The sequence below is a fragment of the Micrasema longulum genome, unplaced genomic scaffold, assembly GCF_059751315.1.
Source record: "Micrasema longulum isolate JH-2025_06_02 unplaced genomic scaffold, ASM5975131v1 h1tg000723l, whole genome shotgun sequence".
Lineage (NCBI taxonomy): Eukaryota > Metazoa > Arthropoda > Insecta > Trichoptera > Brachycentridae > Micrasema > Micrasema longulum.
The window spans coordinates 201,690-217,968 of NW_028277919.1; the positions used below are offsets into that span (position 1 = coordinate 201,690).

Sequence of the window (16,279 nt, forward strand, 5' to 3'; positions counted from 1 at the left end):
CAGTAACATCAGTTAAAACTGTCTAAACTTAGATTGCTCTCCGTATCAGTAATTAAAATGGTATGATTTTCAAAATAAATACACAGAATCTTTAGTTGATTATTTATGTGAAAATATCAAGTTATTACTAAGGTTTTTACTAATTTTACTTTGAGTAAAGAGTAAAATTACTTCAGATAATATTAAACTCAATATCAGCATAAAAATTTTCAGCTTGCTCACAATTTGATGGATTAACTGCAGACTCTTTGGTTGGTAGAAGACTCAGAAAAAAAGCATGTTTTTTTAAATCATTTGATAATTGAATTTTTTCAACAGTTGAATGACTGAGATGCTTTGCATTGTCGACATAAGGTGCTCGAATCAAAACAATACAAACAATTCAACGGCACAAAATATAAATGATGTAATTTGGCGATAAGGCCATCAATATTAAGACTAATAATATCGTTTACATATTTATGTATATAAAAAAAGCGTCCATCCGAGCTTTGCATTTTACGCTCTTCAAATCTTTGATTCATTTAAATAGCCGCACTGACTAAAATTAATACATTATTATTTATGACAGGTGACAAATAACATCATGTTTAATAAGATTAACAATAGGTTTATATCTATTCAACAACGTTCGCATTGCCAACACTGTAACACACATTCTCAACAAAGTCACACCCATGCGTTCACATTCCCCAAAAAGTCGCGCATGTATGGTCACATTCCCAACACAGTTACATCCGTGCATTCACATTCTCAAAAAAGTCATGTTTGAATGTTTACTCTTGTACGTTACATTTCCCAAAAAAGTCATGCATATATGACTTAATTGAGAACATTCCTAAGATAGTTACACCCATGAGTTTCCATTCCCAACAAAGTCACACCTGCACATTCACACATTCACACATTCACACACCCAACACAGTCACCCCTGTATGTCTACATTTCCAACATTAGTAAATACAATTTACAGTAGTAATAATTGATCTCTTGTAAATTAATCAAATAGTCACATTGATCCGATCTGAGTACGCTGTACCTAGCTAATTTATACTATGCACATAGTTGAAGCGACTAGTTCTATTGAGATTATTAGCTAACTCAACACAAAAAGGGATCACATAATAGCAGTCACATTCCTATCGTTACTCCCGCTAGATATAATGACTTCGCAGCATTTCCAAACAATTATGATATGCCATCAATAATCTCAAAAAACAAAAAATATATAAAACTAACGCTAAAAACTATATTAATACTGCAGAAGGACTGTAAAAACCAACAACTTAAAACAATTTAACCACACAAACCTTTCAATAATGCTAACTCCATTGACATATGCATACGTGTAAAATTTCTCTCACTGAAATTTGTGTAATGCATACCGATTCAGCGCAAATATGTATAGATATAAAGGACTCATATTGGACCTTAAGCTTTGAAACAGAGTGAGTTCAGTAGCCTGATCCACTACATAATTAGTATAGAACCCATTTAATTTATTTTTATACAACGAGACAATTTTTAGAGTTTTTTTACTCTTGGCATTTTTATAATATATATACAATTCAAAACGTTTAAACTTTAAATGTGATGAAACAATAACCCGAAACACAAGAGACACCGAGATAGCGTTTGGTTGGCTGACCAACAACCAAATTTAGGTTTGATACAATTTATCTAAGGGTTGAAACATTCTCGGTGCCTGGCAATAAATACTTATTACATATTATTTTTCCATTCCTTGTGTGCTCTATTCACAAAAAAATATTAATAAGACACTAAACGCAACCACAAAATGGAATACTTGGATTAATATTAAATTTGATATATTTTTTTTTAGTTGTTAAAAATATAACAACTGTCTTTTGCCAGAGTTGCGGTAAGGGAGACGATAATATTAATTTATTTTATTTTAAAATTTACAATTCGTTCTAGACAATCCGAGATTATTAATAAATTTCAAATCAATTTTTTTTGTTCATTTTTAAATATGATATTTTGAGTAAGTTTATGTGAGGATTTTTTAATGTCTTTTTCCTTTATTGGTATGTATTAGAAAATATTATACTAATTCGATATCTAATCTTTTGCCCATCATTATCATTTCATGTCCGTTCTCAAGATGGAGCATAGTATGTTGTCCACAAAGAGCCTCCGGGCATCTCTATCAGTTGCCTGTTCTAGAACATCCTCCCGAGTCAGGTTCGCGTCCTGTAATTCTGACACAAACAGGCAGCGGTGGACGTCCAGGGCGTCGAGAGCCTGATACCCTGTTGAGTAGGCAAGCGTGGTTAAGGCTCTCAGGAGGCATCCGTAGAATATATACAGTCAGCCTTATCACCCCCGCTTGAAGACAGTTGAACCTGTATATCCAAGATCCTTCTGAGACACCTATTCTCGAAACTAAGTATTTTGTTGCTTCGGGCTCTAGTGAGGTACCACGATTCGCATCTATAGAGAAGTAAAGGTGTTATGAATTTGGTTTTCACTGAATAAATGTCTGATCTCCAGACATCTTTCATACTATTGGATGCGACGCCTGCTATTCTTTTAAAATGAAAATGAATTCATTCTGATCGTTCGAATAACTGCATCATCAAGTAAAGGAAAAATGATTTATTTTTGCAACAACTGAATAAATCTCTCAATATCAGAACAGAACGAAGTATGCATTATGCATTAATGGAGGGTTGTTATAAAAAGCCAACAATATTTCAGATGTTCTGAGGCGGCATTTGCTGACGAAAATACACTTTTCTTAACAGCATTATTATGAATTAACAATTTGCAAACTTTACCAATAGTTTTCTTTGTGAAATGATCACAAGGAGTGGAACGGAATGGATTAGATAACAGATTTAAACCGGCACATAGTTTCCCTTTGGTTTGTGGAAAAGATCGAAGGCAACGAGTCTACGGAAAAGTTCCCTCCGGAGCAACCTCTTCTCCTTCTGCACTTTCTTCAGCACCCCCTTGTTCTCCTGAGCCCGCCGAGACAGGTAGGGAAGCACCTCATCCACAGGGCCGTATGGGATGTATTTGTAGGCAGAATACCCGGATTGACCTGGAGAGGAAGAATACTGATCAGTCTTATTCGAATTCTACAGAATAAGACAATGAGGATAATCTCAAAGCCGACAAAAGAAAGCTACGGGGCTCAACTTTTAAATATAACTAAAACTCACAGACGAGAACTAGTAACACAGCCGGAGTAATTTCAAAATTACAAAATCGTAACAATGAGAAAATATTTTTTGGTTTAGTTTGATAGCCTAATAACAAATAAAAAAATGTAAATAAAAACACGGAAATTCCTCATCTGTTTAGGCCATAAATATAATTTAAAAAAAAAATTAAACATGAAAACGATGAGCATAATTTGCAAATACTTGCAGAAAGCCACCGAAGAATACAATTATTGTTAGATCAAAACATTCACGACCTAATCAATCTATTTCTAAATTGGCTGGAACAAAATTATAAAGTTACAAAATTTAATTTTAAAACTAGGTATAAGTTGACACTCGGTTCCACTAGGTTTCGACTTTTGTTAGCCTAGGATATATTGCTTCTACTCACCCAGAGGGAAGGTGATATAGTCACACATGCCAAGCAGCTGGCCGAAGCAGATGACTTTATCCTCGGGAGAAACGCCAATCTCCTTCATCTTCTCGATGGCAAAACGAACAGTGTCCTCGTTGTGAGAAGCAACCATGATTCCGATCTTCTTGTTTTGTCCCATGTCCTTATTGGCCTACGGACAACCATATGAAAGATCATGTTTTTATTTATTTACGGCTCATTCAGTCCATTTAACTTCATGGTAAACATTTTTTAAAGTACAATTAAATTAAAATAAAAGTCAAGAAAATTAAAGCTAGAACAAAAAAAAAAAAAATAACTACCTCGAGGCAAGACCTGGTCTATTTTAGCGATTGGTTAAATCTAGAAAGACTTACACCATAAAAGTCCAGATCCTGTCTTGAGATTACAATGCGACACGATCAACTTTGGCGGGTCCTGATCGTGTCAGCCCAAGCTGTGCAGATGAAGGAACAGCACATCATTCTTTCCAGCAGCTGGCAGATCGGCACACTGAATGCCACTTGTTCCAGTAACGATGGCACATCAATCGAGCCATTAAGTAAACTAAACGTAAATATGGAGTCAATATTATTTCCGCATTTTTGTAGACTTGCATTGACTCCATTTCTCCGTGAGTTAAATCTCCCCTCTTGAAGCCAATTATACTTGCTACTTTTCTGAGCAGAAGATATTGCACCGATTCAATATGATTTATCTGGCCTATTCAGCATTGCTTTACGGGTCATATGACCCAAGGTAGAATAACATGACGTAATTAAAGTTTACGAATCGAAATAGCTGGTAAACTACCAATATGTGCTGATAAATATAACAGCAAGCAAACTGAATTATCAATAGGCGGCTTCTGGGTGCGTAAAACAGTGCATGAGATTTCTCTCTAGTATAATTATTGGGAAGATACAAACTGATCACTTTTAGTATATTTGGATTATATATACTTCCAGAAATCAGCTTATAGAAATGTTTCCCAAGAAAAATTCAAGATCCAGCATCTCTGCCAGAAATAATGATGGTTGCAAAAATGTATAATTATCATTTAAGATAGAAGTATCACAAAAATCATTTTTGAACATTCAGACATGTGATTTGTTACCAAAATTACTAGGTACTTGGCTAGGGTTATCATCCGTTCAGGATTGACCTGGATTGTCCAAGAATCGAAGTTGCTATCCAGAATCCGGGTTGAATATCAAAATGTCCCTGAATTTCAGAGCGAGCTATCGACCAATATCACCTGCACTCCAAAATAATTCTTTATATTGAACCAAACTTGTAACAAAATAATTGTTTAATTTATTCTTCTTCGATTTCAGATGAATAATTACTACAATTAGACCATCAGACTTGTACATCAAGTGTAAAAAAGATGCCTGATTACCTTTTTACACATTTCTTTAGGTGAAAAAAATCCATAGAATTCAAGGTATGTTATGTTAAGTGGTCCCTCATTTAATGCAAGTGCTTTCATTATTCCTGGAGAATTCAATGAGTAGAAAAATAACTAGAGGTAGACAGTTTACGCCAGCCCTGTGCCAGCGACTTTCCTACAGAGCATAGGAATATTGTATTTAAGTTTTGGGGAACATGTAAAAATGACCCTAAATGTTCAACAAATCAACTATTTGGTTCAGAGTATAATTTACCTTGATTCGCCTAAGGCACTCTGTGAAACATTTGTGGTAGTTTTCGGTAGTAGCTTCGTATGTTGGACAGATGGGATCTTCGTAGCCCATGGCGGCAGCGCGTGCCCTTTCCTAAAACATTTATTCACAATATCAATAACAGAACAAAAACAAAACAAAAAAAATACAATAATACTGTTCATTTTCCTAAGCACAATTACCAAAATGATTTAATCAAATTTTTAAAAGGATGTTTTTTAAAAGATATGTTTTACTGTTCATGGGATCAAAAGTCTTTAAAAGTTTGCCACAGAAGTTCGGGAAAACAAAAAAAAACATATTATGAACCAATAGTAGCAGTTATCCAATGATATGATGTCTATGTGTTCACAGAACTGCTGTTAGTGAAATGTTAAGAGGAATTTTAGGTTGGGTTAAAATATGTTATTCTTATTGAAACTGGCTGGAGCCTAATAATATCTAAACTCATTCACTTATTTAGATGCAAAAAGCAATTATACAAATCACTAAAAAATTTCAAACTTGAAACCATGTCTGTGACACTAAAATGCATGCAATGATTCATGGAAAGACAGATGCTCGGTGTATGTCTAAAAGACAGAATAAGAAATGATGAAACTAGGCGCCGAACCAGAGTTGAATATATAATGGATCATACGGTAAAATTAAAATGGCAGTGGGCAGGACACTTGCGAGACAAAATGATGGTAGGTGGACACAGAATAATAAAGCGGAGACCATGGGCAAACAAAATAGGTGTTGGAAACCCACAAAAATGATAGACCGATGACATTACCTCAATAGTCGGTAGAATATGGATGAAAAAAGCGGGGGATAGAGAGGGGAGGAAACGTTTGGAAGAGAGCTATATCCAGAATCATGTATGTACTAAAATTCAGATAAAATAATTTGGCACGTGAGTATGTTATCGATCTTAGGATAAGAATAGGATAGTTGGCATTCCATATTCTGTGACGTGATGGTAGAAATTGTAAGAAAGAACATAATATAAATACAGCATTTGGAGAAAGATATAAGTTTTGGTTGAACGCTGTCTTCAGATCTTACCAATTCAATATAGGCCCCTCGAACAACCTTGGCTCCGAAGTAGAATCCCTGACGATCTGCCTGCTCTAAGTCTGTGGTCATCTCGTCAAATGTCTCCTTGAGGTAGGTTTGATAAGTGTTGAAGACTATGGCTTTCTCCTGCAAATTCAACATGAAATTTTTTTTGAATTTACAATGTTACCAATTGAGTCATGGGTATAATTCCAAATGCTGATAACTCTGAAAAAAAAAGTTTTTGATGACATCTATTGAAGCGTATCTCGATCATCTGTCACAGGAAGGTAATCAGAGATTTATCTTCAATTTTATCTACTAAGTAAAATTAAGTTTTCTGTGTGAAAGAATATGTTCACAATTTTTTTTTCTAAACATGTTAAATTACCGGTTTCCGGCGAACATACTTTGAATTTTCATATAAATATACACACTTTCGTACATAAATATCGACTTTAGTTCATACCGTCTCAGCATATACCGATGAAGATAGACATTCATAATCGTGGCCCTGAGGCCGATAAAAATCATAGCGCTGATAATACGATACATAAAAATAAAAATTGATTTAGTTCAATAGTGTTTTAACAAATAACAAAATGATTCAAAACCACTGAACTTCCTCATTGAATTTTTCATCCGCCTGGACACAGATTCATAGATAAATGAATATGATTGATTATTACTTATTAAATAACAATTAAACGCAAACGTCCTTACAGTATTGAATTTCCTCATCAGTTCCAGAGTAATCCTAGAGATAGCGGGCTGGAAATAAGTGTGTTCAGCATCCACCATCACTCGCACATCCATTTCTTTAGCAGCCTGCAAAAAAACCATTACCACATTTTTACTAAAAGTAAGTTAACGGTTTTTACAGAGCGCCTCGTATGTTTGATGAACTGAACACATATTTTTAAAGAAAATGTCCATAATTTTTAAGCGAAACTTGAGGCGTTCCATTATTAATTAGAGCATTGTTAATTTTTATTAAAAAAAAAAATTCAGGCGTTGCCCAGTATGTGGGTGAAATAATTCAATTAGATGAATCTTATTAGCATAAATAAACGTTTCAGCTTTTTAACTTCACAAACATCAACAGATGAAAGAATTGAAGTAATATAGATGTTCAAATATGGGCAGAATGGTGAATGTTAACAGTGTGTAAAGTGGCGACTCAAACCAGCCAATGATAGGTCATAAGCCCTGTAGATGCCTAGACTTCTATATTGCCTTCTTTAAAATGTTCTTCATCTCTGTTCATATATGTTAATGTCAACAGCTCCCCAGGGAGTTGAATCCCGTCCTTGTCTACAAAAAATTGGACAAACTCAAAATATTGTTCATTGTTAATTGTTATCGATGACAAATGCAAAAAAAGAGAGTATAACCAATCGAAAGTCCTATAATGACAAAAAAATACCCGTCAAAAATTTAATTTAGTATCTAGAACACGGGTTACTGTACTGTTATTTTTTAAGCATATTTTTTACACTGTACTATGAGGAACGTACCCCCGTGTGCATAGAGGTTCCAGCTTATTATTTATTTTTCATTTCCTTTGTTTTTCTTAAATATGTCATTATATGCACATTGTTAATATGAATGATTGGTCACCTGCACGACTTGGTTGAGTCGCCGGATCATATTGCGGAACATCTCCTCCTCCTTGGGCGGCAGGCGGCTGATCATCCTCCGCATCTGGCCCGTCTTGGGGTCCGGGATCCTGAACGTCTCCGACAGGGCGAAGTTCTCGTCCATGATGCCCGACCAGGGGAACAGATGCAGAATTCTGGAATACACAATACGCTTAAATTAAAAATAAAAAAATACCATGTACTTAGGTACTTCCTTGAATGTTTAAATTTCATTCAATGCAAATTTAGATTTTGCGGGTTATTGTGACGTGTCTTGTACAGTAATTATTGAAACGATGCTCATTTGAAGTAAATAAGATTCAGACTATTCCTAATTAGCATAAAGTGGTGCGTAGGGCACTGCATCGGTTCTCAAATGAGGATGTTCAGTGTTTTTTTTTTAAAATAAAAAATATTTGTTTATAGACTATCAAACTAAGCCAAATTTAAAAAAAAAATGTTTTTTGTATTGTATTATCAGCACATTGATTTCATAAAATATTGTAATTTTGAAATAACTCCGCATGTGAAGGTCAGAAGTTTTCATCGGTGAGTTCTGCTGATTGGTGAATTAGCTTCCAGTAAACCGGAAATCTATTACAACACTCTATCGTTGGTTGGTTTGGAAGAACTAGTGAAATTGTTCAAAATAGTACGTTTTTATTATAATCAGTTTTTTTTTAATATACATTTTTAAGAAACTTCGCCATACAATTGAATGCCCTAATTTTTAGCGCATGTAAAAAGTTTTTAGTATTTAATTTCCTGTAGCACTGAATTTCCTCATTGCTGAGTATCTTGATCATTTTTGCCAACATGAGGTGGACTTAATTCCAAAGGTTTTTTTTTTTTTTAAATCGCGTTCTTTTGATTTACCCAAACCAATTTTGGGACCATTTTCAACGAGTTGTAAATAACTCACTATTACAAAATGGGAATCGAGTAGTGGCAGAACGGGGTTTGAACATCAAACCTCTGATCTGTGAGTCCGCAACACTAGCCACGGGACTACAAACTGGTTCAACCTCGGTGTAGAGTGAAAATTTAAAATGTTTAAAATGCACAAAGTCCTTATTAACTTATTTTTAAAAGAGGCGCACTAGAAATTTATAATTATTTTTTTTTATAACTAGTTGTTTCTAGAGTAGTTTTTTAACGGTTACAGCAAACATATAATTAAATCATTTTTCATAAAATTTGATCGATTTGAACAGTCACATGAGTTCTATAATTTAACGGGAGCGTACCTACAATGAATCTTCAAACTACTTTTATGAATAGTTTTTTTATTGAACTTAATCTAGCGATTAATGATGCTTTGATGAATATACCACTCAACGAAATAAACGATTTGTAAATGAATTATTTTATTTGCAAACTAAAGAAATTTAACAATTGATGAATTCTGAAAATTCACAAAATACATTTCTAAAGTCTGCACATGATTTTTAAATTGGAATCAGAGGCAAGCGTTTTACATTTTACGAATGGTGTTTGCGTCTCTCAAAGCCTGACTATAGAGTGGGTAGGTGCTTTGGGAAAAAAGGGGCATTATCGAACGGAACAACTGAATAAAGGGGAAGGATTCGGGGTTCTGATCCCACCATTGTTCCTTGGATTACTTTCTTACAGGTTGCGTGTTCACATTTTGCACCTCCATAATCTTGTCCCAAGGGAATAAGTGCACGACACTGAAAATATTCATAGTTCTTTTGTTTTCCCATTTTGACAGTTGAGAAAAAAACTGCAGTATTAAATTTTAAAAGCATATTTTTATATGGGAGTTACAATTATTTAACACAATAATACGCTGTGATTCCTTCCACCTTTCTATTTTTGTGTAAAAAAACATTTAATAGAGCATATTATTTGTATTAAAAATAAACTGTAAGTATCTTCAGAGAAACAGAAAGATAATCTTTTTTTAAATTCATTAAAAAAAATTCAATTCAAGCCAATAAACAGGCTTATGGAAGCCCCAACAAATTGTCATTAATGAGTATATATTATAAAATAACACTTAATCTAAACAATCTTCCAATCTTTTTGAATTTACAAAGGTATAATTATGGCATAATCTAGGCAGACATGGCAAGTGTGCCATCGCGAGTCAGGAGTTTCAACACCGTTTGCTTCTTGAATGCTCGCCTTTGCTGTAGGATTTTGTTCACTGTTCTGAGGATCCCTGGCAGAGGGGAAAATAATCCGATGTTGGTTTTATAATTTTCCACAGCAAAGACAGCATTGGTACGCAAGTTACGGTGAGATACATTAAGGTTAATCTGAGCAAGAATATAATGGGCATCTATACAGTTAGATATTAATTTGCGCAAGAATATCAAACCTTGCAAACCTTATCTATAATAATGATAATAAAAAATCTTAATTAAACATAAAGTAGGAGAGGGAAGAACTTAAATTAACATTACCAGGTTGCCGTTACTGGAACGCCTTTTCAGTTGGTAAACCTGATATGAACCTAACTTCACTCTATATGACACTTGAAAGAAGATTGCTCGCTGCATTTCTACTGAATCTTTCGTCTCACTTGCACGCAGGGCCCTTGGCCAGTGAAAACTGAATTGTGAATTACTTTTGATAAAATTATATGGTGATATAGTGTAAAGATATTTATTACTAGAAGTTACTCACTATACTACTTTATAATTTTATCAAAAGGAGGTTAAACTGGCTGGTTTTATTCCATTTTTATTTATAATTTTTTCCCCGTTTGCAAAAAAACTCCTAAGTTTGCAAATTACCTTATAAAGTTCAATAAAAATACCAATGTTAAATTTTTTCACATATGAAGCAAAGGTAAAAAAATTAGATAAACTTGAAATTTTATAAATAAAACCGCTTAAAGAATTGCCTCAATAAAATAATATTAAAGGACCACGTAACACACGCTTATTCCCCATTTTTGTATCCATTCAAATACGAACAATGACACTAGGATAAGAATTAACTGCCGAGAATTTCGCTTTCAGAGAATCACTTAATTACCCTCGGGCCCGAAGGCTTTCGAAGGAACAACCAACCAGCAGCTCCCGTTGGTTTTGAAAAACACACATTTACATCTGCTTTCATTATAAACATCATCACCATCATCATTCCCTCTCTGCATCTAATGGTGCATAGGGCATTGCATTGGTACACCAATCGCAGCGTTACTTGATTGTTACATGAAGGTAAGACGATCAGTCTTCAGGTACCAGTCTAGGGACTTGAAATATTCTGTAGTAAAAACACCCTTTTAAATTTCAAATTTCATTATGTACCAAAAATATTTTGAGTTTGTCAAAATTTTTGTAGACAAGGACTGGATTCAACTTCACAAACATCAACAGATGAAAGAATTGAAGGAATATAGATGTTGTGATTTGGAAGAAGGTAATATAGAATTATACAAATGTTCTTTATTTCTGTTGTAATATGTTAATATAAACAGCTTCCCAGGGAGTTGAAGCCAGTCCTTGTCTACATAAATTTGGACAAACTCAAAATATTTTTGATAAATCCACCTGGTCCATGAAGAAGTATAGAAATTGAAAAAAATAAGATTTTCAGGCGTTGCCTAGTATGTAGGTGAAATAATTCAATTAGATGAATCTAACCCGCATAAATAAAGATTTCAGCTCTTTAACTCCACAAACATCAACAGATGAAATAATTGAAGGAATATAGATGTTCAAATATGGGCAGAATGGTGAATGTTACAGTGTGTAAAGTGGCCACTTAAACCAGCCACTGACAGGTCATAAGCCCTGTACATGCCTAGACTTCTATATTACCTTCTCTTAAATGTTCTTCATCTGTGTTGTAATATGTTCATTATATACATTCAAACAAAACTTAAATTCATATAATTGTATTTACTTTATGCATAAATTATTTAAATTTATACTCTTTTATTCCATAATTATATAATAGGCCTCAGAAGAGCCTTAACCCAAGTTGCTTCTCTTTCACAATTGCATAAAAAGTGATCTATCGGCTTTATTTGACGGGATTTGGAGAAAGCGCGATTGACATGGGAGGAAAAGAGAGTGCTGGCTAGCAGTAGGATCTCCTAGAGGCGTCTGCTGATGTCCACATGCTCCACTTGGGTGCGTACGTGGAAAAAAGAGAGATGAAGTTAAGATATTGACGTGTGAAAAAAATCATTTGGGTCGATAGTAATTACTTTTATTTCCACGTTCATTATTGCATGCTTATCAATATTGGATCTAGCGCCTAGTCACTTACTGAAAAGGGATGAGAATATACACTTTTGTAAATTGATACGAGCATGTAATTCTTCCCTCCCTCGTGAGCAAGTGTCTGGTTATCGTGTCCGCTGAACCTATGGTAGGTACGGCTCGGGTTTAAAGTCCACGCAAAAGAACATGCGTACAGCCGTTATATACTAAATTAAATATAAGTAATAATGCATATATGTAACATCTTATCCCTAATTAAACTCAAACAACCATATTTTATTTTTTGTAAATCAATTATAACGTATGGCATAATAGGATGGGGAGGCACTAATAAATCGATATTAACCTCTCGAATCTGCTCAAAAATCAATAGTTAAAATAATTTTTAAAAAGCCCTTAGGTACCCCAGCGTCAAGTTATTTGAGGAATTCGAGATCTTAGATAAAAGGCAATTATATATTTTTAGAAAAATAATGTTTGTGAAAGCAAATTATCCTATCAAATTCCAAAAGGAACACTCCCACACACTACCAGAAGTCAAAGTAAAAGATGCGACATGGGGTCTACCACAAATTTTGAATTTGGGCAAAGAAATTTCAGGTTTCTGGGCCCCAAAATATTTAATATGTTACCCGAACATTGCAAAACCATGACCCGGATTCAATTGAATAAATTTGTAAAAAATTGGTTACTGGGTTTAGGTCGAGAAAAATCGGAAAATTTACTCAAAAACATTCTTACATAATAAATGGTATAAATTATATTATATAACTGTATAGTTAATTAAATAGTATTTTTGTTCATTTTGCATAAAAATGTCTGCCTTAAAACAGGTTGTACCTAGTTAGGCAGACTAGACATGATCCAGATAAATCTATTACCTAAGTGTGTATGTAGTAGATAAAGTAATTGTTATTTTTGTTAATAAACCATGGTTATTATTATTATTATTACATAGGTGCAGAAAACTCACCCTTGCTTGTCACTAGTAATGTTTTTGAGGAAAGACTTGACGTCGGGAGAGTCGGCCTTGTCCCCAAAGTACTTCTGCAGATCCTCAATAGTCTTGTGGTGAGTTAGGACGTTTCCCTTCCCCCCGGCGATATCCTTCATGTAATTACGGGCCTGCATGATTACTTCCGACAACTGGAGCTGAAAAAGGCATCAAGATTCAATTTTAGACTATGACAGTATGAATAAGAGCGCTTGAGGATGACATACACTAACCAGAATCTTTACCTAAACTCGATTTGTTTACCGTCCAGCAGAGGATATTCAAAAACTTACATTGATTTTTGTATAGGTCCAAATTGATGTAAGATATCTCAATCAGTTTTGGAATATAGGATAATTGGATGGGGATGTGCAAATGACACACTGATCAAGCAAATAATAATTGGACAAAAAGCTTTAATAAAAATTATCCTAAGAGTCCCAATCAGAACTAGCTCCCTCGGTATATTTGAAAATCTCAATGTAAATTCTATAAAACAACTTTATGCAAAAGCTTTGTTACTATACACACGTAAACATTATTCTCTACCTTCCGTTACAAATACAATAGTTACTAGATACTCCATCCTGATGCTGCAAAAAATAAAAAAATAAATACAACCTTCGGTCAAAGAGGATTGACCTACTACTCAGTTAAAGTGTACAATCTACTTCCATTATCCATAAGGACAATAAGTGAGTTCTCAAAATATAAAATTGCTATTAAGAAATAGATAGTGGAGGTGGGTTGCGCACGGATCGATGAGTGGATCAAGCCGAATATGTAAAATCTATGCACTGTTTATGAATTTTATTAATTAGTCCATATAAATTGGTTATGTTTTTTATGAATATTTTTGTTTTTTGTTTTGTTTATTTTGTTAATTATAATCAGGTTAATTGGTTTAATTACGTTTTTTTTAATTGTTCTTATTTTGTTAATTTTTTTAACTTTGTTAAATATATTTCATTACTTTGTTAAATATTATTATCTTAGGCATGTTTCACATTTTTGTAAAATGTTTCCCTTGGCACGGGACACCCCAGTGAGGGAACAAAAAAAAAGAATACAAACAATGTAAAAGTATAAATAAATAAATAAAATGTGTTTTGAATATGAATTCGCACCCCTAAGTAGGTTAAGATTCATCATTATCATATCTATATATAACAAAAAATATCCAATTCAATTATCTGCTTGATGAAAAAAGCCTTCTCATATATAACATAGAATATGCTATTAAAAATATACAAAACCTATATTAGTGGATAAGACGTATAGACTTCTAAGGTTTATCTTACAAATCTCCAAGCCATTCTCATCACCAAATTCACTCAAACTTCTTTACTATACTTATGTGCGCAGTCAACTCGAATTCGCTTATTAGTATGGTCCCCTCAGTATAATGTATATATTCATCAAATTCAGAACATTCAAAAGAAATTTGTAAGGAGCCTGGAATATTGTTTTGGCAACATTGAAAATGATTACAGCGCATCTTTGATTAATTTTTAAAAAAAAATTACTGCAAAAATGGCGCCTTACATGTGATTCAATTTTTCTTTTCATAATTCTAAATAATATAGTTGATTTGCCGTATCTTTTACAAAATATTGGTTTCCGTTGTCCTCTTCGCTATACTAGATTAAATTCCCCTTTTTATGTACCAACTTGTAAAAACAATTATACCTCGAATTCATTCATTAGACGTACCTGTAGAAATTATAATGGACTCAGTATTGATGTAGACATTTTTAACTGCACGTTGCATTTGTACAGAAAACTTCTTCATGGGGTCGATTATTTATGATAGTTGCTGAATGTGCATCTTGAGTGGTTTATGCTATGTAATGTATATGTTTGTGTATGTTTTATATATGCGTTCATGTGTGTGCGTGGATGGCTCGGAGTGTACATTCGGAATTTCAATTTGTTACCTCCATGGAAAACGCAAATGTAAACAATTATTATTTTCTCACTTGAAATTTTTATTTATTTATTTTTTTGTCACATTTAATGTTTGTATCTTTTGCATAATTTATGAAAACTTAATTGGTCTTTTTATGTTAAAAAATTGTTGTTTTTAATACTTATTATGTATGACTGTACGTTTTCTGAATAAAATAAAATAAAAAAATAAACAAATAAAATCAGACCTACTCTAGAATACGGGTTTCCGATATGGAATTCCTATTTTATTAAGGACATCAACTTGTTGGAAAGAGTCCAAAGACGAGCTACAAAGTTGTCGCCGACCCTAAAACGGCTTCCATATGCGGAGAGACTGGAGACTCTCGGTCTCATAACGCTGCGGGAACCGCAAAAAAGGGGTGACCTGATAGAGACATACGAGATACTTAACAGTCACTATAGCTGCCCAAATTTGGATGCCATGTTCGAGCTTAAACAAGATGCTCGTCTTCGAGGCCACAGTCTCAGGCTAAATCTAAATTCACGGAAGCATTTCCCGAGCAATAGGGTTGTTGATGGTTGGAATAAGCTGCCACAAGAGCTGATCTCAATGTGCAGTCTCAATAGGTTCAAAAATGGACTAGATTTGTTTCGGAAAAGTTAAAGTGCGCCAACAACAAACTTTCGTTTAAATAGATTTAAGCATATCAGCTTTAAGCTGCTCGCTTAAAATTAATACAATAATAATATAAATACTCACCAAAAGCTGTGGTCTGCCGAGAGCTGTCACTTTGATGGCCATGATACCAGTACCAAATGTAGCCCCTAAAATACATTAACAATAATGAATACATACTTTTAGTATTAAAACAGTAACAATAAGATCTAACTTCAGATTATTCAATTAAAAAAATGATTTGATATATTCAGAAGTAAATATATGAAGCAGAATTTTTTTCTCATTAACTACAGTAGCAAAAGACTTAAATGGGCGCATTTAGAAATCACCAGTCATCGTGTGATTTAAATGACACGGTTACTTACTGTGTAGGTGGTACCTACATAGATATTATAACTGTCTTTTTACAAGTGACAAATGACTTCACTAGACAATCTTATTATGTCTGGTATTATTAGAATATTATATTTACAAGTACAATATAATGTTGCAGTGTAAAACCACCTTCCAAATTACATCCCTGCCAGGAATTGAACCCGGGA

The 16,279-nt window shown here is 33.8% G+C and overlaps 1 protein-coding gene across 1 annotated transcript; it reads right to left on the minus strand.

Annotated features, from left to right (window-relative positions):
• Positions 1 to 1,999: 1,999 nt before the first annotated feature.
• LOC148279457 (proline dehydrogenase 1, mitochondrial-like) lies at positions 2,000 to 16,026 on the minus strand. The gene is made up of 8 exons (XM_088229917.1): positions 15,819 to 16,026; positions 13,127 to 13,305; positions 7,932 to 8,106; positions 7,035 to 7,139; positions 6,321 to 6,458; positions 5,253 to 5,363; positions 3,583 to 3,757; positions 2,000 to 3,067 (listed from the first exon to the last, which is right to left on the minus strand). The coding sequence occupies exons 1-8, from the start codon at positions 15,858 to 15,860 to the stop codon at positions 2,862 to 2,864; spliced, it is 1,131 nt and encodes a 376-aa protein (XP_088086043.1). The 5' UTR covers positions 15,861 to 16,026; the 3' UTR covers positions 2,000 to 2,861.
• Positions 16,027 to 16,279: the final 253 nt, after the last annotated feature.